The sequence below is a fragment of the Orbicella faveolata genome, unplaced genomic scaffold, assembly GCF_042242905.1.
Source record: "Orbicella faveolata isolate gen_17 unplaced genomic scaffold, um_ofav_v1 contig_26, whole genome shotgun sequence".
Taxonomy (NCBI): Eukaryota; Metazoa; Cnidaria; class Anthozoa; order Scleractinia; family Merulinidae; genus Orbicella; species Orbicella faveolata.
Genome location: NW_028301554.1, coordinates 19,021,016 through 19,047,092, shown reverse-complemented (window position 1 = coordinate 19,047,092; position 26,077 = coordinate 19,021,016). Strand labels below are relative to the sequence as shown.

The 26,077-nt window shown below is 40.1% G+C and overlaps 3 protein-coding genes and 1 pseudogene across 4 annotated transcripts; 2 read left to right on the top strand and 2 right to left on the bottom strand.

Moving 5' to 3' along the window:
• Nucleotides 1–831: 831 nt before the first annotated feature.
• On the bottom strand, nt 832–8,493 carry LOC110042130 (major facilitator superfamily domain-containing protein 12-like). The gene is made up of 10 exons (XM_020747476.2): nt 7,349–8,493; nt 6,746–6,866; nt 5,802–5,966; nt 5,171–5,263; nt 3,988–4,080; nt 3,630–3,670; nt 2,830–2,959; nt 2,561–2,667; nt 2,209–2,330; nt 832–1,868 (listed from the first exon to the last, which is right to left on the bottom strand). Exons 1-10 carry the CDS (start codon nt 7,864–7,866, stop codon nt 1,693–1,695), a joined length of 1,566 nt encoding a protein of 521 aa, XP_020603135.2. The 5' UTR covers nt 7,867–8,493; the 3' UTR covers nt 832–1,692.
• A 93-nt stretch (nt 8,494–8,586) lies between these two features.
• Nucleotides 8,587–17,577, bottom strand: LOC110042127 (tubulin polyglutamylase ttll6-like). The gene is made up of 17 exons (XM_020747473.2): nt 17,146–17,577; nt 16,983–17,023; nt 16,760–16,878; nt 15,676–15,806; nt 15,378–15,486; nt 14,744–14,935; nt 14,171–14,256; nt 13,804–13,876; nt 13,300–13,452; nt 12,996–13,177; nt 12,499–12,576; nt 11,914–12,021; nt 11,643–11,820; nt 11,218–11,421; nt 9,841–10,646; nt 9,395–9,446; nt 8,587–9,182 (listed from the first exon to the last, which is right to left on the bottom strand). The coding sequence occupies exons 1-17, from the start codon at nt 17,328–17,330 to the stop codon at nt 9,141–9,143; spliced, it is 2,739 nt and encodes a 912-aa protein (XP_020603132.2). The 5' UTR covers nt 17,331–17,577; the 3' UTR covers nt 8,587–9,140.
• Nucleotides 17,578–18,157: 580 nt separating this feature from the next.
• Nucleotides 18,158–21,440, top strand: LOC110042128 (uncharacterized). Of its 2 annotated transcripts, none has more exons than XM_020747474.2 (2): nt 18,158–18,679; nt 20,107–21,440. In XM_020747474.2, the coding sequence occupies exon 2, from the start codon at nt 20,114–20,116 to the stop codon at nt 20,894–20,896; it is 783 nt and encodes a 260-aa protein (XP_020603133.2). In that variant the 5' UTR covers nt 18,158–18,679; nt 20,107–20,113; the 3' UTR covers nt 20,897–21,440. The 2 variants fall into 2 exon arrangements, with proteins under 2 accessions (XP_020603133.2, XP_020603134.2); XM_020747475.2 differs by lacking the exon at nt 18,158–18,679 and adding an exon at nt 18,863–18,945.
• Nucleotides 21,441–22,328: 888 nt separating this feature from the next.
• Nucleotides 22,329–25,774, top strand: LOC110042131 (E3 ubiquitin-protein ligase TRIM71-like; annotated as a pseudogene).
• The last annotated feature ends 303 nt before the right edge of the window (nt 25,775–26,077 follow it).

Sequence of the window (26,077 nt, the reverse complement as noted above, 5' to 3'; positions counted from 1 at the left end):
TGAGCTACTTTGTCTAAGAAGTGTCTAAGACGCTATACACATTATTTTCTCTTATTAGCTTGGAAAACCAGTGGATTTGACCTGCAAAAGACCTTACGTACCTTCTTTACTTCTGGTAACACAATAATGAACATTTTGGAAAGATAAGGGAATCTATGAATCACATGTCATTGTGTTACAAGGGAACCTCACTGCCCCCTTACTGAGGAAACCAACGGAACCTTGAAAGGAGATTTGTTATTGAACATAATACATGTACCCTCGGGCGATAACCACGAGGACAGGCAAATTTATTTTTGACTATTTTTTTCTGTAAGATTATCGTTGTTTTGACGGGTAGTGAAAATAAACTCTCGTCACGCGGCGCAGAAAAACAATTAAAACAATGTTCAACTGATTTGCGATTTACGTCATCGCCTCCACCTGACTTGGAAAAATTTCCATTCTAAGTTAATTATTTTGTTAGGCAATCGATCATACGATCTGCTCTCTAACTCGTGACTAACGTTATAACAGCTAAGCTTTTATTCACGCAACAAAGCAGTGCGTAGTTATTTTTATTTTATGCCTGCAAGGTTTGCCTAATAGATGGCAAGACTAATAATCAGAACAAATCTAATAAAACAGGTTGTGAATGATGTTAAAATCCGGGCAAAATTATATACTCCCATTCGTGGGGATAGTTTATTCAATCTGTTCAATGCAAATTGCATAACGATAGAAAAGAGATAAAAGGGAAAGGGGTGGAGGACAGGCATAAAATGCGCGCGCCTGGGGGGGAGGGGCGTCTCAGTGGCGGGCCACTCTCATGCAAAGCAATCAATCGTGATCTGGAGTCAAAAGCAGTTTCGTCAACTTCATTCAATAGATGTAATCTGTATATCAATTATCTTAACACATGGAGCCGTTCTCTCGTTTCTAAACAGTGTATCTCAATAATTTTAAAGCCACAGCACCACACTATTGCGTATAAATACCTGTCTGACGACTGCCAGCAGTCTAAAGCCTGGTTCACACTAGCGACATAACGACATAACGACATCGTCACGAACGACATAAAAATGACGTTATCTCGACCTAAAGAGGACGTTATGTTTGTAGTGTGAACATGTAGACATAATGACATATTAGCAACATAACAGCATGAACATAACGACATAAAGATAAAACTGATCTTTTCCTTATGTCGTTATGTCGATGTCGTTATGTCGCTAGTGTGAACCAGGCTTAATAAATAGATAAATAGATAAATAGATAAATAGATAAATAGATAAATAGATAAATAGATAAATAGATAAATAGATAAATAGAGAATGGCTCAAAGGAAGCTTCACACTTCATATCATTTGAACAGTTTTAAACAATATCTTAGCAAGCAAAGCCCGTATTGACGGCACGGATTTAAACCTTTGCGGACACTCGCATGAACTGTAAGCAGATGCTCGCGCTCTAATTTTCGCGCGGAAAAGCTCTTGGTGCGGGAACGCTTGTTACGCAGGCTAAGAGGAAGAAAATGTTTCAGATTTGAAAAGGTTTCTGTCATGATTAAGTTAGCAATAAAGCGAAGAAGCATCAATTCGGGGAAAGAAGTACCGAAGAACCGCGACTTCTAGCTTTCCATTTAGAATACGGCATTCTCTTCGAGCAAGAGAAAATAAGGTGCTTCGAGTCACTTGTGTTATTGTAGGTCATTTAAGTGAGGTCCACTGAACCGTACAAAGGTATTGACCCCGGGGCCGCTGGGGACGTTCCTGTGCCTTGGGCCAAATGAACTGAGGGCTCATATGGAACAAATGGACCTTTGGAGCAAATCAGGGACCACGAACCAGACTGTAACCATGTATTGGTTCCTGCAGCTCCACGTACCGCTAAGATATTAAAATAAAGAAAGTAAGGATCGGAGATGAAAAATTGTAACCTGCTTAAAGTTTTCCTTCTTGTGTGGTCTTATTTTGTCTTTGAATGTATAAAATGTGTTTGATAACAAATCGTGATGATCAGAAAGCTTTTCTGGTTGGCGTATCTGGGGTAACAGAACTGAGAATTATCCCTCCGCTGTCGGATCAATACGGGTTGCGACAATGAACTATAAATTAGTGAGAACGAAAAACTAAACAAATTTTACACGAAGTGTAGTTCTGCAAGGGTTCAATGTCAACATTCGTCAGTACATTCATTGGAAAATAGCGTCAATTGTCTTCGGTATACCTGCGCGAGTTTCATCCAGGTTTTTCTTTATAAGTGTAGCGAGAGTTAAAAGGGCCAGGACTGCTGCTGCTCCTGATGCTAACACCATGACCTCTCTATAGAACAGCGCTCCAGCACTGGCCCTGTTAATCAAACAATATGTCAGTGTTACTAGCTACTGTACAAAGGAAAAAATCGGATCCTGTAGAAACCGAGCCGGGATCATGACGACTGAACATAGAGAACTTAGGACGTGATCTTGCCTTGTTCATCTTCACATATCAACTCCCCCGAAGGCATAGGTACATTCAGGACGCGAAACATTCTAACGGCACCGATAGAACAGGGTTTGTTACATTTCTAAGCAACTTACCTATTCTCGCTGTTCTTGGGATAAAACACTTGAACGATTTGTATAACAATACCATTGGACATCTTGTCCAAAAAGCTCATGGCTCCGTAAACAAAAGCCCCGGTTTCCTGCAGCATTAAAGGGAAACATCAGATAATGTTATTTATTTGTACTGAAATTTTACGCTCTTCGTTCGCAAAAAATGTATGGGAACCAGCCTTTATCCGTCCTCTGCAAAATGTGAATGTTAGAAGTAAAACAAAACAGCTATCACGGTCCAGTATTCTTACCACGTTATCTCCTATAAGATCAGCCAGCATTGTCAATACAGTAACCAGTAACGTGGAGCCTCCAACTCCTAATGTCACACTGGCGCCGTACATCTGAACACTGTGCGGAGGAATGAGCCACAGCCAAACACTACAGGGACAGCAAAAGTTTGCCCAAAACGGTTAGTTAACTGACCAATAGTTAAAACAGTTTCAGGATAAATTCTTCGTGCTGTTGAGTTCACAAAGGACATAAAGGCCGGATTAAACAAGGACGAAAGTCGATGAGAGTTACAACTTTCTCATGCCATGGTTTGAAGCCAACGCCCGACCATGCTGTCTAACAAATAGATTCCATGTTGCCGTGGTTCTCTTCAGTAATAGATCACAGATGTAGTAAGAACAAAAAAAGTGAAACACGAGCCGTTAGGCTCGTCACTTTGTGTCACTGTGTCACTGATGCTCTTACCACATTTTGAGGTCTTTTGTGATCTGTTACTGAACAAACGCAACATGGAATCTATGATAGAGTCCATGACTAACTATTTTATTTGGTAAAGAAACAAAAAATGTTTATGACTTAATCTATATGTCTGTCCTCCAATAGATCATAAGTAAAAACCAATCAAATGCGAGAATAATAATTTGACTTACAATCCACCCTTGTGACCCCTTATGACCTTTCATGAAATTTGACGAGAGCTTTCCCTCGTTGGCATGTAGATCATGTCAATCTCGGATACCTTCACCTGATAATAGCAGGTATTAAAAAGTTGAAGAACACCTTCCTTCAAATCTCCTGTGAAAAACATATATCTTACCTTGTTCCTAATATGATGATAAGCCCACCCAGGAAAACAGCCTATAACAAACACAAAAGAAAGAGAGTTAAAAAATCTCGAATCTCGTTTCCCCAATAGTAAACACCTATTACTAATGCCAAAATGCTCCATATAGAAAGAACAGGCCCGAGTTGCTCGAAAGGTGGATAACGCTATCCACTGGATAAGTCACTATCCAGCGGATAGCGTGGTTTGTTTTGTTAACACTTATCCACTGGATGGCGATTCATCCGGTGGATACCATTATCCACCTTTCGAGCAACTGGGGCCACTACTTCTTCTACCCTATACGCATGGTTGTTAGTCCAAGAACAACTGTAAGGACATAATAACTGACCTTTCTGCCAAGACACTTGTTCAGCGATTTGGTAAAAAACGTAGACACCAGTCCACTCACGTACACCACCAATGGCATTATGGCAATATCTCGCTGGTAGATGAATGAGCACAAATGTTAATTAAAACTGCAATGTTCCTCGACGCATGGTGAATGAAGTTTAGTCACGTGTTACGTATACCTGACCATTTACACGTGATGAGGTCGGAAATGATGAAACGGATTCGGTACGTGTACAGTCGAACCTCCACTAACAGCCGGCCACCCCTCCCAGTGGCCACTTTTTATTATACTCTCTCTACAACGGCCACCTCTCCACAACGACAACAGCCAGTAAAGCGTGTCCTGGCTGCTAAAATACCCTCTCGACTTACAAACGCTGCGTATAAAACCCGATTTTTTACCACAATTGCTACTAATCTCGCAATCTGATTGGCTAATTTGCCGTTGTCGATAAGAGTCCAGACAACGCTGCTCGCGTAAATGTGTCACGCTCTTAGTCATGCTCTGAAAACAAAACCATTTTCTTTGACGTTGATATTGTGGTAAAAAACACAGTGGTCAAAAAAAATTGACAGTGGTCAAAATTTGATGTGGACTCACTCGGCTGTGCCTCGTGAGTCCACAACATTTCGACCACTGTTATGACGCATATCGTTGTCGATAAGAGTACAGACAAACCACATTCTAAACCACATTCGGTTTGTTAATTTTTTTATTGTAAATGGTCATGAAACTTGATCCGTGAGGTGCGTTGTCGGTCTCAGTTTCTGATCGGTTTCTTTTGCATTGATATATTTTGATTATCGTACGTATTTATATGCTACAATAAGCATCTCTTTTACAAATAAAAATGTTGTACCCCCGACAAAAACAGGTGTCATATTACACCCATAACCTATAACTCATAACCGTGGCGGCCGCCTCTCTACAACGGCCACTTTCCCAGACCTCGTTCCCAGGGTCTCCCATCTTCCCGCCCCTGGAGACCCTGGGAACGAGTTTGCCACTTTCCTCTAGCTCTGTCCCCAAGGTGGCCGTTGTGAAAAGGTTCGACTGAACCCCTGTTATAATACAAATCACTTCCAGTCGACTAGCAATAGTACGCTTAATGTGAAGACAGCGTGACTCGTAACAGAGTAATTGTCTCAGTAATTTAACCAAGACTACACAAGGTACCCACCTTGGAGAGGCTGAGTGTCTCCAGGGTGTACATTGGAATGTAACACTGCGTGACATTGATGATCAGACGAACACACATATACAGCATTCCTATCTAGAAAGAAACAAAACATTAAGGGAAAGATAACTTTGTTACAGGCGAAGCTTGCGTAGATGGCGAGTTCTCGCGCGCGAGTGCCGCGAGGAGAGCAGACCTTATCACAGATTTAAAAGCCATCTTGAGGGATAGTTAAGACATTAGGCAAATGATTGCCTTGACCAAATTTGAGGAAAGGAGCTGTGTTAGAAATCTCCCAGTCGCGTTTTTAATTCTCCATACATTCGTCTACAGATTTTCACACGTCTATGCAAGGTCGCAGAGAACTGAAAAAATGTAGACTGTACAAGGCGACTGAACGCGTGTCAAATTTGAGTAATGAAATCCCTTGCTTAGAGTCTATACTTTGCTATTCAGAATACTTCAGAATTCATATTAGCCATCAGATTCCCATACAAACACTGTAATTTCTGTCGTGTGTTGCCTACCAGCGTGAAGATGGCTTCCAAAACCATGATAAGGTCTATGGTCGACCATTTCTTACATAGACTGATCGAACGTTACTACTCCCTAATGGCAAAGACGATACCCATACCTGATAAAAGAGTGGCTCCTGGAACCAAGCAGTCCAATTGCCAGCCGACCTCTTGCTTGACTTGGTAGCGAATTCAGCACTACAGTCACGTGGGTCTTCCTTAACTCCCACGTGAAAGACGATCGAGAAGAAAATACCCGTTCCAACAACTATGAACACCACGTACTGGAAACAAGTACGATAAATTATGAGTAAATACTGTATTGGAACGGTAACAGAGCCATCTATTCCACAAAGACATCTTTGAGAAATCTATTGAGATGAGCTTGATTCTAGCGAGTTTTTAAAATAGTCAACGGCTCAGAATACAGTAAACTTTTAAAGCCTACGCAGGAGGAGATAGCTAGATAGTTGGGGATAGCTGTAGCATACTGAAGTGATTGGCAAGAGGAGCATCCATTGACAAAAGTGGGTGAGCGACCAGAGATTAAGAGTCCCCGACGCCTGGCCAATAAGCTTTGTACCCTTCTAGAATCACTTTTCATGAGAACACTAATGTGTATTGAATTTTTCAGAGCCAAGAGCATTGTTGCGCCCGGTGACTTTTGAGGTGACTTGCTCCGACCGCGAGGAGTAGTGGATAGCCACGCTTGGCTGAGGGCTTTGTTTCGAGTGGGCCCGTCGCAAGGTCACGGTTCAGCCATATACTCGAGCTCGATCGCTGCAAAAAAGTGACACCCTTCCAAAGCAATTGTAGTTCAAAACATAAGCTTGGCAATGCAAACTGCTTTGTTTGGAAGGTTGAGTTTTCTGTAACTCAGCATCATCATCTCTTTACATAGTAACTCATAGTAGCTTCCTTCGCAGACGCTCTTTGGGCTTGTCACGCAATCTTGAGTGTGTGACGAGCCCAAAGAGCGTAAAGAGAAGTACCATGTGACCAGGTCTATTCACAGCGCTTTGTGCTTTGTGTCTGGACACAACAATGAACACAATCCACTTACCATAAATGCAGAAGCATCAGCGGAGCCCAGTTTGTCTGAACTGGTGCTGGCTTCACTCGTGTCCAGGAGCACCCAGGTGACAATAAACACGAAAATGTTACACGAACCAGTTGCTGCGTACCTACAAATCAAATAAAATGAGAAGTATAAACCAATGGAAAATAATCGAGTCATAAAATTCTCTATACACATTTCATGAACTACTTTAAAAGTGTCCTAAAATGTCTTGCCTCATTCCTGGGGCCTTTCCCGCCCTCCTGCTTTTTTCCTGTCAACACTGTGACCTCGTAAGCGTTTAAAGACCTCTTAAAGTCATTAGTACCTCATTAGAGGTACTTGAATAAAGATTTAATCAGTTAGATATACGCGAAAGTACATATAATTCATCGTATTCGTAGGACTAATAAAACAAAAAAACAGATAAAAAAATCATTGAATATATGTAGGTTCACCATAGTTAAGAGTCTGAGGAAGATAGATATCAAATTAAGTAGAAATGGCTTTAAATTAATAGTTTTACGCTATGACTCGTGTGCACTCGTGCGTGGCGATAAAACTATTTTACAACTTGTTCGTACGTACAACTGGTTATTTCAAACGTACCTGATTGCGTTCAGACCACACTTTTCGTTGTCATCCTCGGTGAGTTCTGGAATCAAACTTAGGTGAGATATCTGCGACGCTGCCCATCCGAACTGAAAAATTACAATAAACGGTGTGTAATAAAGAAACTTTGCCCATTGTTCTGAGTTCTCGCAGCCTAGGCACGGATTAAACACGAACGGAAAGCTAAGCGCCACGGACGTAACTCCGACGAGATTCCAAATCTTTCGTCTGCCATATTTAAAGCGGCCTGTACGGTCTGATTCGATTCCAACGAGAGGAGTACACATTGCATCAGCTACTTGGCCTATCAACAGAAGCGTTCCGGCGCTCGCATTTGAAAATTTTACCACTTTGTGAAGATACACCAGGAGATATGTAAACCACATCGACGCACACAGATCATTAAGCACATGCCCTACACCATAACAAATCCGTGTTCGCCATGAAAGCGGAGCTTTCCTCTGGTTAACGACGGCGAAATTTATTGCTAACGGATCCCTTTGTTCGTCCGCCATGCTAATGGTGGCAATTTTTCGACGCTTACCGGTTTCCCACGAATGCGAATTAAAACGCTTAATTCGGTGTCCTGTCTTATAGCTGTACCGTTTCTTGCCAGGCCTTTTTATCCAGTTTCTTCAGTGACCGTTCCGATGAACATAAATTTTTTTGAAGGACCACCGGACGACCCAAAGTAAACGCTGTCACGCTTCCTACGACGACTACGTCACATGATGCATTGAGTCACGCAAAAAACGTGACACATCAAAGTTTGGCGTTTTTTTACAAATTTCCACGAGATCCACTTTAATTGTGCTGCACATAATATTTCCCTTCTTTAATAGTTCTAAGAGGTGTCAGACCACGTGAGACTATTTGAAAATTTGAAAGCAAGAATTCCAGCGAGATCATCGCACGGTTTGAACAGTAGGGCAGCAACTTGCCCAAGCTAAGAAGGTCTATTATGAACCAGGATAATATGATACCCATCTGGAAGGTCAACCAGAAATAGGAAAGGAAACATTCTCTTTTCTTTTTTGTACTGTTTACTTTAATTCTTACTGAAAAATTGCTTGCTCCTCTCTAACAAGGGAGAATCCCATGGGAGAACAGTGAGTGTTTCAGATGAAGTCAGTAACAGCGAAATTGGGCCAATAAATACATAGAAAGTTTGCGGCGCATTCCACTTAGCATTCATCTTAGGCGTAGCGAAAAATAACTGAGACCAGAGAGACGTATGGCTTCATTCTTCTTTTTTAATAATCACGTTCCTTCAATTATCCAAGAAACTTTCAAAGTTGATACAAATACATGTTGATCATAAAACATTGCATTTTGAAAACGTCCTTTATACAAATATAAATTCAGATATAGTTATCATTTGGGAGCAAAATACATATACCACGCCATAGCTGCAATTACAGCATCTTTTGTTAAAATACAAATGTCATTCGAAATTTTATACACGCGCTTCTTAAGCGTTAAGAAGTCTATTAAACAAAGATTTGATAATGGCCTAAAAACTTCACACTAAAATCCTATATATTATTTACTTTCAATTTCTACCTACACGTACGATAGAGTTATATACATGGGGCAGATAGATCCACTTACAATGTACACGAATTGGAAATTCTGTTTTTGTATTTGCGCTAAAATTGGACATAAATTTCAATCATTTGTGGACTTTTTTATATTTGTCCTGGGCGGTCTTAGGCTCGCACACTCCACGCTGGATTCAAGATCTTGGCTTTCGTAGTTGGCGAGTGGAAAAGTTGGTTAGTTCCTTTGCTCAGCTCAACGCTACGGCGTGATTTTCACGAAGTTCCAGCTGCTGTAAATGACAAAGAGAAATAGAAAAAGAATTAGCTTGAACAAAGTTTTCTCATACTACATTGCGACAGTCCTTCGAGTCGGGTTACTAAGCAACGTTGTTGGCATACAGTAATGATAGAGATTCTTCTCTTTTGTGGCATTATTTACTCTGATTATTTACCGAGTGTTAACAAAAACCTACACAAAACAACATTGAAGATTCTAATTTACCTTTAAGCGCAAGTTGTTCGTAGCCCCGCGAGCTCTCTGGGCTTTAGTTGACCTGGGAAAGATAAATGAAGGTTAGTGTAATACTACTGCCTGCATAGATCGGTTCTGAAGACCCTGAGTTAGAAAGTAACACAAATTATCTTCCAGGGGCTACCAGACTTGAAGGACGAAATTAGTATTGCGATCTCGGCAGCAAAATTAGTATAACAAAATGATAATTCGAACAGAACTCAGAACGCGACGCAAAAATGTAAAGGGCGAGAAAAACAGCGTGAAACAAATTCTAAATGATATGACTGATAAAAAAAAAAACATATTCGTTCTGCCTGAGTAGTGCACGCTCAACAACATTTTTAACTAATTCCAAAGCCAATTCAGTAGAAAACCTTCCCCTCACATGAATATTAGATTAAACCGACTGATTCTAACTTCATCCGGGTACTCACCTCAGAAGTCCTGATGGCGAGCCAGTGAGTCTGTGTGAAGGGTTAGCCTGTTCAGGTCCCACAGTGCTCGTGTTAGTGGGACTGGGTCGATAACTCACAGGTGCCGGGCCAGATATCACAGACAAGTTCATTCCATTTTGAGGCTGAGGCGCTACTTTCAACACATTAGGAAACGTATACATTGAACACATGTACTGCTGTGCACTAGGCGACACACCTCCTGGACTAGACAGATTAGTCTGTGATCCCCCCGCGCCTCCCGCGACACTCGCGGCAAACACGCGCGGATTCATCACACGCGTTGCGTTCCCTTGCACCGGGTCCGCGCAGGTTTTAAACCCTGTAGCGCTTAACGTCCGTCTCTTAATAGTCGAGTTCGGTTGATTGTCCCGTCTGGGATCAATCATACCGTAGGCAAGGCTGGTTGCCTCAATCCCTGGTGTGGATCCTGATCTCCAGTCGTAATCTGGATTACCGATAACATTCCTGGCGTTTCCTGGAACCTTCCGCGAGCCATACCTGTGTTTCGGCAGCCCTGTGGGCGCCGATGGTACTATGCCGACGGACGCTAAAGCTCGTCGATCGTTTCGTGTCAAGGTCGGAGGTGTTTGTTGATTGATGCCGTTTAGGTTCATTACCGCTGACAGAGCCGCGGGCTGATAGCTCTGGAACCGAGATAATTGAGACGCGACCACGTTATTACCAGCGGTTACTCCCCCTGACGTGGATAGTAATCCCATGGAGCCATACATGGAGGAAGCTTTGTCTCCCAGGCTACCTTTGGACGAAGAATCCTTGTGATTGTTCTGGGAAGGGTAAAGAGAGATGAGTTAATATTTTATTTGGCAGCCACTTGGACAAAAATGTTAGACATCACACTATACGAACTACTGATACTCCTGGGTTCAAACCATTTACTAAGATTGTTCTTTGCTACAAATAGAAGTCCTGTTTTACAAAATGTATCTACTTCTATGCTCTCTATAGAAGTCACAAGTATGCCAAGCATTCAGGGTCATTCAGCAAAGCATGCTGGTCTTAAAGGAGCTCAGTCACCATTAAGTTGGAGAAAACCAGAATATAAGAGTTTTCTAAGATAGAAAAACACCAAAGAGATAAAAATAAAGCACAAAGGACCAAGGATAGTTAAGGTTGGAGTTAACGCGGATGACAAACGCGTGACAAAATTGAAAATTTAAGCTACACTTTAAATTAAGATGCCCAAACTGTGACGTGGCTCCTTTAACAATCTCTCATAGTTCACTAGAAATATATTGCGTGAATTATCCCATGAAATACCAACAGTCACATGGCAACAGCACTAACAACAACTAGTAAGGTAGCTACGTAATTAGCAGCAATCCTCTTGTAACTCACCGAATGGTGTAACGAGCAGTTTTTCTGTGGACCTCCTGTACCAGGTGTACAGTGTAACAGTTTATAGACAAATTCTACCACACCTAACCCTCGTATAAGATTGTCCCGCTGAAGGAGAGAGGTGATTCGCTCTAGCTCCTCCTCTTCTAATATCGCCACTGGTTTGCTGGTGTCGTATTGCTCCTGGCCAGTTCTTTTGCCACCCTGAAATAAAAACGATTGTAAATTTGTTGAACAAAGCGTTTTTATATTGTGCATGAGATCACGGTACTCATTTGGCTCAGAGAGCAGCCGCATGCATTATTCCCACTTAACCGTGGAACATCAAACAGAAGCACGAGCAAGAGAAGTCCGACGTATTTAGCTTCTTTTATGCAGTGTAGCGACCATCCATTAATTTGCTAGTACAGAAAAACGATACGTACCTCGAATCTAGCTTTATTACTTTGAATTGTCTTTCTAACAGGGGGTCTCCTCGGCCTACGACTATGGGGGCTCTCTGGCCTGAGGCCATCTTTGGATCCTTTGGGAGCCCTCCCACTGTTTTTGAGCCTAGCATTCTCTTGCTCTTGTTGTTTAGCCATGATTTGTTCCCGCTGAACTCTACAAAAACAAAATAAGACAAACACAAAAAAATAACTTAACAACTTATGCCACATAGAACTTTTATATAAAAAGAATAAGAACAGCTCTCACCTGGCACACTCAGTACGCGCCTTGGATGCAGCAGTTTCCTGGAACAGTGAGCAACTGTTTTCGAAGAAAATTGCATATTTTTCTTCATTTCCTTCTGGATAAATACGTCTGAAATAAGAGGAAGGCAATCGATAATTTACTTGGTTAACGCTTTAGCCACGTCGTTAGCTTTACAAACGAAGGAAAGGTGCTCGAAAAACGTTCAGCCTCTTCCAGTTTCCGATTGGGCATCCCCAATGAAGCTTAGCTCTCATGATAACAGAAAACTGTAATTCCTTGTGTCGCAATCAAAAAAGTCATTTTTTGTTAACTATTTGCCAACACACCAACGAATGTTACTTATTTTGATTATTTCTGTCTAAATCAAAAATTACCTGACTTACCTTTCGTTATCAAATTCTGAATTGTTGTTTGCTCTAAACTTAACACACAGTGTAGTGGTATGATACCAAGTTTCGGCTCGGTATTGAAGTATTGTAGCATTTGGCGATTTTTTGCAATATTGTGGGATTTGCTGAACTTTTTGCATACTGCAGTGCTCAGAACTCCCAATATTCCCCTCACATATCACTCAAGTTTTCTTACCTGTATTTACCCAAGTGAGCATCCTCATACTTTTTCAACCACTCGGTGTACTGCACTTGGTTGTCAAAATCTTCCTTCCTGGAATACGAAGGAACAAGCAAAATAGAAACATTAGTCCTTCACGAATTATTTCCTATTGCATGATAGTTGATAAGAGTGCAGTGCAAGTCAATGATCAGGCTTACATGTAGAAATCAAGAGCATGTTCGTGATTCAGTTATCCTAAGAACACAATTTCAGTTGTAGAACTTCAGGAGTAGATTCAGTAAATGGCTTGTCAAAATCTTATCAAAGCTATCTGAAATGAATTCCTAGTACCATAGGCCCGCAATGCATACAAAGAGATACAGCTACAGTGACATCCATAATGACTATAATAATTATACAATTATTACACTTCTGCACATATTCTGTGTTTAAAATATTGCTCATAATAGTTTTGTTGTTACTTCCATAGCTGTAATTTACTCTTGAGCCTTAAACTGTCTCATACATACTTAGCTTCCTTGGGTCTTTGTTTTTGCAAAAGTCTGTCCCGCACTCTCTTTTTGTCTTCTTCAAGTATCTTCCGCCGATCACATGCTCCAAAGTTGAGCAGATTAAGAGCATCAAACATCAGTCCATCTTTAATTTCTTTATCAAGAGGTGAGTCAGTTGTGAAACTAGGAGAGTGGTTAACCTGGAAATCAAGAGCAAAGTTCAGCACATTGTACACAATAACATTCCACAAATTATATTTCTGGGGTTCATGGTCTTATAGTGGCTTTATAGTGATTATATCATTGAATGTCTTATAGTTACCTCTAAAACCCAAGCTTTTAACTTCTTATCCAACAGGATGTCAAAGCCTAGGATTTCAAAACAAGCACTCCCCTTGTTGTGGTTTGGAAAACAGGTTCTGTAATTGTGCTTCAGTATTGGATGTGCAGTGATCAAGGTTTTTATGATAGCATCCTGAAAAGAAATCATAGACAACTTCAAATAAGTTACTGAAAGACTAATAAATTAGTTACTCAAGTAGGACGTTTTCTTCACGATTATATGTGTAGGTTATACTATTGTGATCATTTTATCTACAACAAAAATTATGCACAGAAAGGGTACTGGGCCAAACAAACACATGTTATAATGCAAGTTCCATATCAATAATTTGAATACATCCAAAGCAAAAATGGTGAATCATTAAAATTTAAAAAAGCATAGTTCAACTTATGTAGGCAATGGACAATCTTCAGTTGGTGGTGTAAATGTTGATGATCAATTTATTCTGTAAGTAGTGTACACATTGACCAGGGCTTTACTTACCTCTATAGAGTCCCAGATTTCTTTCACATTGTAACCATTATCTTCAAACCACTTGTTTACTGTTGTTATTCGTCTGAAATAATATATTTTTTTATGACGTTTGAAAAGGATTTGTAACATGACTTGAACACTGTACAAAATTATTTCAAGTAATTGATTTCAAAACCATATTAAATTACATACTAATTGCCCATCTTACAAGATTCCAGGCTGGAGAAAGAAAGCTAGTTAATTAGATAATGAACAATGTGTTTCATTCCAAGGTCATCACTGCTAAAGTTGAAAAATAAATTACAAATATCTTTTCGTTGCTTTTCAGAACAATAACAAAAATATAAATTTTCCAAATTACTTCATGTAATTCTACCTTTTACTTCCAGTTTCTTCATCTCTAATAAAGTCTTTGCTATGCTTGTTTACAGCGTAATTTGTCAGATGCATACAAATGTCATCCTGAAAGGAAAATGAACATTTGATAAGGGTTATGACAAACAAAAACGTTTATTAACTAGTTCATCAAGGTTTCTGAAATTCACAAAACACACATATAATTGGCTGTTTTTACTGATTGTTTTTCCATGAAATTTGCTCAAAAATTCTTGCAAAGTTGGCTGTTTTTTCTGAGAATTTGCCTCTGGAAATACCGCAAAATTTGACTTTTCTTCCGTGAGCCATCAGAAGCCCTGGTTCATTGACAGTTGAGGTGATCAGTATACCTCAGTTTCTCTCAGAAATGAGGCAGAGAGCATTTGCTTCGTTTTAATTATACCTTTGCTTTAATCAAAATAATATACTTTTGAAACAAATCATATTTTTGTTTGACTTACTTCTCACTGATAACATCTCATACATACAGTAAAACTGTTGCTACCCTTTTTTATGCACCCTTTAAATCAAATTTTCTATAGACTATAGTCAATAGACTATCAACTTTACTCACAAGGTTGTTGTTGCTTGGATCCACATACTTAAGTGTAGCAAACCTTCCTAGGCCATCCTCATAAACAAAAATTCGAAGAGGATCACATGAAGTGACCAGCACATACACCCTTAAGTCAAACTTGAATCCATCAATCAGAAAGGGTTTGGACACATATTGCTGGCAAACCATGTGCTCTCCAGGCTTGACATCCTGTTGAACAAATTAATTATTAAAGTTAGCTAATTTTTAAGAAGAAGGTAGGAAACAAGCTAATTGCACAGTACAAGAAGAAGAGGTATATTGACTTTATCTATCATTAAAATAATATGTTGAAAGAAAATTCACCATCCCTGTCAGTTATCATTATCAACATTACTAGTCCTACTACTATGCAGGATGCAGTACTTTATGTCGCATACTTGTTTTTGCATGAGCCTAGTAAATAACCTAACTTGGCACAAGTCTTCCCAGTGACCTCAGTGATGAGTCCACTGCACAGAAGGTCAAGGGTTTACACTGTCTGGAACTCAGAATTTTTGCATTGCCCCATGCTCTGAAACTCCTGGCAAGCTGAATAAAGTCACTTAATAACTTCTCATTATTGAGAGCAAACTGATGCTCACATGCAGTGCAGTTACATGTACAGGTGTACCTTTGGATTCTTGGTAAGGAAAATCCCTTTTCCTTGGCTACCGCTGTCTGGCTTGAGGATAAATGTTTTGTTCTTCTTCTGTCTGCAGTAAGCTTGGAATTCTCCATAACTATACGATGACAAATGAAACACTGTTGAAACATTTCCAGACAAATTTTTGATCTGAAGAATTTAAGGTTTGAATGTGTACAAGTACTTGTTTTATTGCTATTGTCTTTGACAACTAAAAAGTCATGCAATATGAGTGATATAAACTAGTTACTACATGTATATGTGTAATGTACAACAGTTGACTTACTCTGCTGGTAAGCACCATGTTTTAGGAAATACAGCATAATCTTTTGGAAACTGCTTCCACAAACGGTTCATGTTCCTTGCCAGTAGATCTTTACGGCATATCTCACTCATACCAGGGAAATGGTTGATTTTCTGTTCAAAGAACAACAAGGGTCAATTATTTGTAAATATCGGGAGTGAAGAGTATTTAAGAAGTCTATTGAGTTATGAAACTCAGGTCTTTATCGCTTTTTTTTCTAGTTTGTCTGTTTTATATATATATATATATATATATATATATATATATATATATATATATATATATATATATATATATATATATATATATATATATATATATATATATGTATATGTATATGTATAAATGTGTTATGTGAATAAATTACAGGATATTTTGAGAGTTTCCTTGAAGGTCATTCTCAGATGTCACTCTTTAACACAAATAATTAACATCTGGAAAAAATTAATAATACCAGCAACTCATTTCATTTACTGACACTGTCAACAAACACAGTAATAAGCGTATTATGTAAAGCAGCTTGAAATTTTTAGTGAGATTTTTTCTAATTTTATGATTTTCTTGATCCATCTGCATATCCTCCTCTTCCTCAATTTTGTGTTTCTAGCTCAATTTAACTTTATGTGTTTTGATGGTGCACACGTAAGTATAAGAGATCAGCTGGATTATATAGTACACGCAAACTTGAGCTTACTAAATTGAAGGCTGGTGCAGTGTGTTATGTGTTAAGGATTAAGAAACCGAAAGCAATATTTCATGGCCAATTGAATACTAAAGACACCTTATGTTTCAACTCATTTCCCTCGAATAAATTTTCCTCTTGAGAAATATCACTTTAGGAAGAAACTCGACGCAAAAACTCCGAACAGGTGCCTTACAAATGATTAAGACTTGAGCTCATGTTTACGAAGTTTCAGCTGACATTATTTCGCAAACAACTTCTCAACGTTTCATGCACGCTAGAGCTAAGGATCGCTAAGCATACTAAGCGTCTCGAAGTATACATTTATCAAAATAGTGGGTGAATTGTTGTTTCACTTAGCTGTTTAATATATTTCTGTCTAACCTGGTAGCGTTTCATGTCCATGCACCGTTCCAAAGCAACAGAACAATCGGTCCAGAATAAAGCCCAGTCTTCGTCCTCTCCGACCTCCTTCATCCCGAATCGTTTAGTTACCCTGCGAACTGTTTGGACGAAAGGCATCGAGCAGCATTAAACATAGCTGATAGCCAAGTACTTCAACGACAGTGTAATTATATTTTACACATGTACAAACAAAAACACTCACCGCTTTCATACTTGCAGTTGGTCAAGCACGCATTCATCCATCTAAAAGAACGGAAAAAACGAATCGCAATTATTCGCAAAAGAATCTCTACTAGCTAACAAGGCACACTGAAAGGAACTGCTAAGACTTTCACTTGTATATTTTTGTTTGGCTATTTCCTTACTTCTTTTTCTTCTTTTTAGCCTTGCCTTTCTTCGGGGTGGCAGTTCGATCATCTGGTGTCGTTTCCGTAACTGGCTCGCGAACATCTTCTCCTCCACTGTCTTCGCCCTCGCATTCACTTTCTCCGTGTAAGCTTACATCGCTCTCGTTGTCACTTATTTCTCCTTCGAATTCATTTTCAGCCATAACAAACGTTTCTAGGCTTCTCTGAAGGTGGAATGAAGAGGGATAATTGAAGACGCCTTCAGACTCAAGGCGTTTTGGAAGCCATTATTGATAGTCGTTTGGTTTATGTCGCCAGGTTTCGGATAGCAACTATCTTGCCTTCTGATTGGTTACTCCGTTGCTATGAAACTCTTGTCCAAAGACTGGACCAGCGGTTTTTTTTCAGTATCCAGACCTCCCCAGACTTTTCGACACCGTGTGACAAAGATTGTTTCAAATAACAAGTATGTTTTCGTTTAACTTCATCAACCTGTTTAATACCCCTCTTTGATTTTACAGTTCAATTTTAGTTTTAAATTTTGCATATGAGTTTATCACAAAAAATGTAGGCACTACTTAGATTATTTATGAACCGTTTCGTTTCATACAATGGAATGCTTTTATTAATTTGATGTGCGATCAACCCCAAGAATGGGAAAACTAACTTGGCGGAAATTTACAGTCACGAAACATAGCTTTCTTCCATTTCATCACGAGTTGTATGAATTTAAAAGTTAACAGTGACTGAAACACTTTAAAAACGTACAAACATTGATCTTATGATTTGAAAATTTTAGTTCTTTGTCTCCTCAGTAACTTATGGAAGTTCATTAACCATAATTAATGCTTGTTGTTTTTAAATCTGGCATGCCATTGGTCTTAATAGTATAAACATTCCGAATGGAATATTTATGACAATGTCCATGACACTTTCAAAGATCGTACCGTAATTGAATGCATTATTCCATTCAGTTTATTAAATTGTCTTGTTTCTTAAAACTAACGTTGATTCTCCGCCTCTTACATGTAAGTTCAACCTAACAGAGTCCTAACAAAGAGCGCTGGAGCAAAGAGTATATATAGATCTAGGGGTATTTGTCGACAAAGCTTTTTAATACTCTGATCTGAGAAGGCTTTGTCACCTGATGTTAGCATGTTCACTAGACTGCATCGTACATTTATTCCGTGTACTTCAATGTTACACCCGCTTTCAGTGTTACGTGCATAGTACCTATCTCTCGACATGCAATCTTTCGACCTGCTATGTAACCTGGCCAACTTAAAAAATGTAAGCACAACGGACTTCTTTACGGTCGAACTCGAAGATTGATTTATCTGACATCACATTAAGGTTAGGAGTATCAAGAAGTCATTCTAGGAGAAATAAGTCGACTGCTTTGAATGTCTACACGTTGCGAATATTAAAAGCGGCAGCGGCCCAATTCTACCGGAAGTCACTATTGAGAACCGATCGACTACACTAAAATCGCTTGAATTATCCCGTAAATCGGGAAACATGCAAAGTCCACAATCTCCTTCGGCCATTTGAGGTAAGTAATTATCATTTACTTGTCATTTCCTACGCTAATCACCGGAAAAATTACCAGTTTCACAGTTTAACGGGCTTTCGACCGTTTACATAGCATGTCGAAAGATGGTATGTCGAAAGATGGTCGAAAGATGTCGCCTATGCACGTAACATTGAAAGCGGGTGTAAATGATCCGCGTCGGTTAACCCTTTTTTGATGGTTAACAAGTGCATTCTTTGGTAAAACTTGCATCAAACGCTATCTGGAGGCAAAATTCGAACGTTAAGGTATTTATAATCTAGTTTGATAGTTAAGACAGTTAATGTTAACTTAACAAAAAGGAGATAAAGCTAGAGGGATTGACAGTTTTTATGGAGGTTTAGAAGTCCTAAATCTCAAAACGATTTGATATCATCATCGTGTTTCAAGAGACATTAAAAGTCAGTGATCGTAATCCTACATAGATACTTGGAAACTCAAACGAGCGAGATCTTGCGGGGGAATTTATGAAACTGGAAATGTTTTTTGGTTTTCGCTAGTCACTGCAAATGGCGGCAAAGATTTCATTCACAAGGGAAAAAATATGAAAGATCACGCACTAGCGAATCAGTCAGATTGACTTCGAATATAAAGACAAAAGAACAGATATTGGTATCATTTTAACGCGGTATTAAAAGTTCAACATCGGGCTCTGAAGTGATTCAGTCAAAAAACTCGCATTATTTCCGATTGCTCAGCTGATTAAAAAGTTGTTTTTCACTTTCACTGGTTCAACTACAGTTTAGAGAGCACGAGGCATAGAGTTTATCACGTACATTGAAAGTTAATCTTTTTCCGTGGTTAGCGTTCTGCTAACTATATTTTACATACCTTTTAGCTCAGCGAAGCGAGAAAAGATGCCGTGTTTGCAAGTTATCTGTTGACGTTCTGCTAGAATGGCGTCTGCTATATGGGGCTTAATGGTTAATAATACCAGTGATTATAACTCATGTATTATCAAATGGTAGCGTGCGCCATCAGGCTCGTCCCGGCTCATCCGGCTTACTTGGGTTGTTTGACTCGAAAAAAGAGCGCCTCGTGTTACGCAGGTTATGAAAGAACTTAGAGTATTGCTGTAGACCCAAGGTTTGTGAAGTGGGGTACTACAATGACCCTCGCCTTGCATCTGAAGTTAACTGTTCTTTAGGACTCTATCTTTTAACCTATAAGTTATTCAGTGGCCTGTCTGATTTATTAGATTTATCTAGTAACTTATTTAGCAAAAGAAAAAAACTGGAAAATGAGAAAAGAGGCAACTCAGAGTTAAAGACCAGGAGGATATAAAGACTGGGTGGGCCAAATTACAGTCATCAAAATTCACCTGAACGCTTCCAAAGACAATTCAGCATTTTCTGGCTAGAATTTAGACAATTTACTCTCCAAATAGCTGTTGTCTTCTTTCCATTTAGTTTCAGGATGGTCAACACTGGTATATTCCTTTGGTGTGCACCAAGATGCGTCGCTACAGCAGTGGAGAGATCAGTCAGGACCCTAGACAATGGACAGGTCTTCCACGAGCCGTTCTTAACTCTGTTTTACTACAGCCCTGAGAAGAGGAGCTGTAGACCAGCGTGTGCTGAATCTCTGCAGGCCTTTTCACAGTCAAGCTACCAATCAGTCTGCAAGATGCTTCAGCAAGATTTTGATAGCAAAGAATTCGTCTTCGTCAAAGATATGGCGTACTGTGTCGAGGGAAAGTTCGACATCTTTCTGGAAGAGGGCTTCAAGAATTTCAAACACACATTTATGATACGTCATCCCGAACCAGCAGTCAGCTCGCTGTTCAGACTATCGACGAATCCCGAGCTTGCGGGATGGGATTACTTCGATCCCGCAGAGGCCGGCTTTCGACAGTTGCTGGAGTTGTACGAGTTTGTTGATCGTCACGTTCATAAAAACCCGGTTGTCGTGGATGCCGCTGATCTTCTGAAGTTTCCAAACGACATTATGCAGAGCTACTGTAATGCAGTTGGTCTTAAGTACGAAAACCACATGACATCGTGGCAACCGGGTCCTGTCGCCGACTGGGGTCCCTGTACGGCATGGCACGATGAGGTTATGAAGAGTTCAGGTTTCATAGCGCCTGGGGCACCTAGCACTGTTAAAGATATGCCACCAGAGGTAGCTACAGTAGTAAAAGAGTGCATGCCGTACTATGAAGCACTGGCAGCACGAAGAATCCTTCCCAAAGCACATTGATTAGAGCTGACGATATACATACAACGTATTTTGACGAGCAAGTTATGAAGTAGAAAGTTTGGCTGCTCATCGTCTTCACATTCCAGTTACAATACTCATTATAACCTTGTGTATTTTATGTTTTGCAACAACTCAATGTCAGCTTGTCGATGTCTCCCCTATCTGCTATGTTTTTTTTCATTCGTGTTTTAAAGCTTCGTTGCCTCTGGATATTTTATTTTGGCATCTGGATTAACTCTGTGGTTATTTCGAGTAGTTCTTACCAGTTCCCCGTTTCTTCTTCCACGTTCTTGCCATTGATATGTAAATATTTATTTACAAAAAGGTAATACAGTTGGCATCGTTCAGTGTTGTTATCTCTCATACAACCCTCTTAATTTTTGACACAACGTTCCTTCTCAGTACAGTATAACAATATAGGCTCCCCTTTCCGAAAGGGAAGGTCGTATACACGAGGAAAAGACAACTGCAGTTACAACAACTTAACGCTTTACCCACTTATATCAAAGCTACGGTTATAATAAATCTCAACCAATTATGATTACAGTCCAGTTTTAAAACTTCAGTGTTAATTTGTAGCACAACTTAGTCCAAATGGTAAATTTAGTCGGTTGTGATATCCGAGTAAATTCATACCTCAGTTCAATTTGTACGCTTCTAGTCAGTTTGCGAAAACGTAGTTTTAGCTCTGCATTTATTATTATTTTCATTTCAGTGCACCCATTTTAAGTCTGCACGGTATACGAACCTAGTGGCCCATCAGGTCGGAGCTTATCCCGGTCTCTGTAGGATGAAGCGACTTGGAGTATTTCTACTCCCCCTGGATGGGATGCTAGTCCATAGCAGGGTTACCCCTGGCATTAAGTTGACCGGTACCCATTTATACACTTGGGTGGAGAGAGGCACAGTGTCTTGCGCAAGAAAACAACGCAGTGTCCCCGGCCAGGGGCCCGTTTCTCGAAGATCCCGAAAGGTTTTCGCACCCAAAGGCCTTAGCAAAATCTCAAACCTTGTGATTTACAGAGCTGTTTTATTCATATATTCTTAATATGAACAGAGGTTCCATTCCGTGCAAGAAGTTTAAGGCTAATACACCTCTCTGTCTTTAAATACCGATTAACTAAAAATGGCTTTTCGGGCCCGAAAAGATTCCGGGGCTTTTGAGAAACAGGCCCCAGGACTCAAACCGAGACCGCTCGATCCGGAGACGAGCACACTAACCATGAGGCCATGCACCGGGCCTCTCAGTGCACCCCGTTTAGCATTTGCAAAAGCTAAAGACCCCAGGCACTTATTCATCTAACTGAATCATTTAGGACCCGTATTTTGTCTAACTTTGTCCCGAGTCCCAAAACTTGAGGGTAGAGGTCGTTTAAAGGCATTAAATCGAGTTTTCCTCGATGTGAAACCACATTTTCGTCAAATATTAGGCACAAATTGAAACACTTCGACGGTATAGGACATCCACGACTAATAAACTGCTTTGCGCGGCAAGAAATGGAAGAAATGTGAACGAAAAATCCCAGAATCGTCGCGCTTTGCATACACAGGACACCAGCGAGATCCCATACCACCCACCAAATAAGAACCTGATCTCCTTCGTCAAACGCAACTATAGTGGTCAGTACACTGAGTTGTTAAACTTCAGTAACTTTCGCAGACGTTGTCATGGCTGGTTCTACGTGCAGGAATTGATAAAATGCGCTTAGAAAAACGAAACATTAAACCCTTTGTCATTGAAATGTCTAGAAAGGCTGACCTTTGAAACATAACAAAACAACAAAAAAAACAATCTGATTTGCTACTTAAAATAGAATGCAAACGCTAAGCTAAGTTTCTCGGAATCACAAACAATAGATGGGTGTATAGTGATTTCACAGTCTCAGTGAACTACACTTTACGATGGAGGCGCTCCTTAAAAACCTCAAAAAACATGTTACATGTTCGATTTGTCTAGATACTTACACCGAGCCCAAGACCATAGATTGTCTTCACACATTCTGCTGTGAATGCTTGGAGAAACATGCATTAACCAGCCAAAGACAAGGGTTCTATCGCTGTCCCGAGTGCCAGGCGCAAGTTCGCATCCCCGAAGGAAATCGTTTTGATCGTCTGCCGAGCAGTTTTCTGCACAACAGTCTGTTGAGTCTTCTTGCTGTTCGACGAAGTCACGATGGAAGTGAGATCGGTTGCAGTTTTTGTCAGAAAAAGAGCGCTGAAATCAACTATTGTTTTGATTGCGAGAAATTCTTGGGCCCGGACTGTGTAAAAGCACACGAACTGTTCAGAACTGCTGCGTTTGAGGGACACAGTCACGCCAGTCAGACAGTTCCAACCCGAAGACTACGAGGCTTTGCTAAAGCGGCAGTCGTTTTGCTCGCAGTAGTACCACGAACGAGAGGTAACGAGGTTTTTCTGCCTTCATGATCAATGTCAAATCTGTGTTTGTCATGTTTGCATCGTCACGGATCATAAAAGCCACGATGTTGTTCCAATCGAAAAGGCAGCCGATGACGAAAAAGCCAACATCATCACCGAAGCCGAGCGGATGAAAGAAAAAATACAGGCTTGCAGCGACCTTATTCGTCAATTTGAAACGACGCAGGCTGAGTTGGAAACTAACATTACCATCCCTAAACGTCAAGTTTCCGAAACAGCGGAACGAATGGTCGCGAAGATTCGAGAACGTGAACGCGAAGTCATTACCCTCCTCGCGTGTTGTGGATCGAGAAATTACACTCTGCAAAGGAACTAGTGTTGTCTTTGGAAAAGCAAAGGAAACAAGCAGTTGAGTTTGCTAACAACCTTGTGCAAGGAAGCTCAAGTTCAGACATCATGCAAAGTAGGAAGAATTTGGAACGGCGATTTAAAGTGCTCGCCGAAGCGAAAGTACCTCCACTTCCGGTTAGTTCATTTGTGAAATTTGTTCCTACATGTGAACCAGAGCGTTTGAGCCTGGGTTTTATCATATTCGGAAAAACCGATGTGCATCGATCAACGGTGGAAGGACTGAGTCAAAATTTTCAGGCTGGAAAAGTAGCAGAGTTGTCTATTTGCCCTAAAACAAGCGAAGGAGAGATCAGTAACAACGAACAAGGTCAAGTTAAAGTACTCGTGGAGCCCGCTGACCAGGTGGCCACCTTGACCATTTGTAAACAACAAGATGGAAAATTCCAAGTAAAGTTTGTAGCAAATGTACCACAGACTTAAAACGTCACAGTCAAGATAAATAGCAAGTCACTTGCTAATGGTCCTTTCTCCATCAGGGTGAACGAACGAAGGTTTGACGTTGTCGGCGAGTTCAAATCAAACATTGTTGAAGTTTCTCTAGAGCCATGCGGGATTGCAGTAAATAGTCAAGGGCTTATTGCTGTAGCAGACTGGCAATCAGATTCCATCTTCATACTCGATAAAGAAGGAAAGCATCTGCGAAATGTGGGCGGCCATGAAAACAGCGATGGCCAACTTCAGAGCCCAGTTGGCGAAATGATGACGAGATTCTCGTGGCAGATGAATTAAATCACCGAATACAGCAGTTTAATGTACAGTCAGGGAAATTTGTGAAAAGCTTTGGAAAGGAAGGAACAGGAGACGGAGAGTTTATGAATCCGAGCAGTGTGTGTATGGATGATAAAGGACACGTTGTCGTAACTGAGTTTGGCAACAATAGAATTCAGGTTTTGACAAAGGATGGTGTACCTGTTTTCAAATTTGGAGATAGGAAGCCAACACTGGACCATCCTTTCGGATGCGTTTGTCACAAGAACATGTTCATTGTATTCGACAGCAACAACCATTGTTTGAAAGTTTATGACGGTTCTGGAAGATTTTTACACCAGATTGGAGAAGAAGGCGAGGCAGATGGGCAGTTAAAAACGCCTATGGGTTTGTGCGTGGACAAATATGGCAATATTCTTGTGTGTGATAGAGGCAATAACCGAATTCAGCAGTTTACAATTGAAGGCCGTTTTACTGGCAAACATGTCGTGAACAGACCATGGGGAGTAACACTAGCACCAGATGGCGGCATTTTGTTTTCTGAATCCTTGACGAGTAGAGTACTCATAATGAAATAGTTAACACAGAAAAGATGAAAGAAACGTTAAAAGGAACTTTTACACTGAGCTTGGAAGCACCTTGAGTTAGTCACTTCAAATTTTGAGTTAATCGGAAAGATTATACCGCACAAAATAAATTACCTGACCGTCAGGGAAATTGGTTAATTTGTTAGTCGTTTATCTAAGTTTTTCCTGATTGTTTTAATTGTAATCATTGTAGCTTGATGTTAACAGATAAAGAGCCACCTAGTGGATATATTGTTGATAAAATCATTATTTTAAAACTTTTTTGGGGTAATTATAACGACCCGCATGTTCATTCTCAGACTAGCTTCGGACTGGTTAAAATGACAGAAGGGTTGTACTATAAAAAATGAGTAATTATAAGCAAAAATGTATGCTCTTGCAATAGTGTTAGTTCTGCATGTATGTTATGATAGAAAATGGGATTATTCAGTTTGATTTTGCTTTCGTTATTTTATTTTTTTTAGATATAAAAAGCCAACGTAGAAATTTAATATCCTCTTAAGAAACAGGTTCACCTTGAGTTCAGTAGCCATGTATGGCTAGTGCGTGTTTGATATTTTCCTGAGGTAACTGGTATTTGATCAAAAATGTAATAAGCGTTGAAGTATTGTTGCAATCTGCGTTAGCCCTTGTCGAACCCCTACCTATCTGTATTTCATGTTGTTAACGGAAAATCCTATTGTTTCGTAGAGACAGGATTCATGTTTTCTGCTATAAAAAGTGGTGTCTTGTATGTTATCACTTGGTTGCATTTGGTTTAGACACAATAATCAAAATCGACTGTTGGAACCAAGTCAGTTCTGTGTTTTCTTTAGCGAGTATTAAGTTGGACAATCTGTAAAAATGTCACCGGGGACCGGGACGCAGGGATCGGGGACGGGTCTCAAGTCCGCGCTGGAGCCTTAAGAACACTGTCTTTTACTGTGAACAAATTATCTTGATCATTTGCTTCAAATTTTCCAGTTTTCAGATAGCAGTTCGGTTATGCATTGCCTCATTCCCATGAAAATCATTGTCTCGTTCCTTTGTTTGAAGTCTTGCTTTTCAGTGAGTACAAAACGGTTAGTTCACGAGTTTTAAAGTAGAAATATAGGGC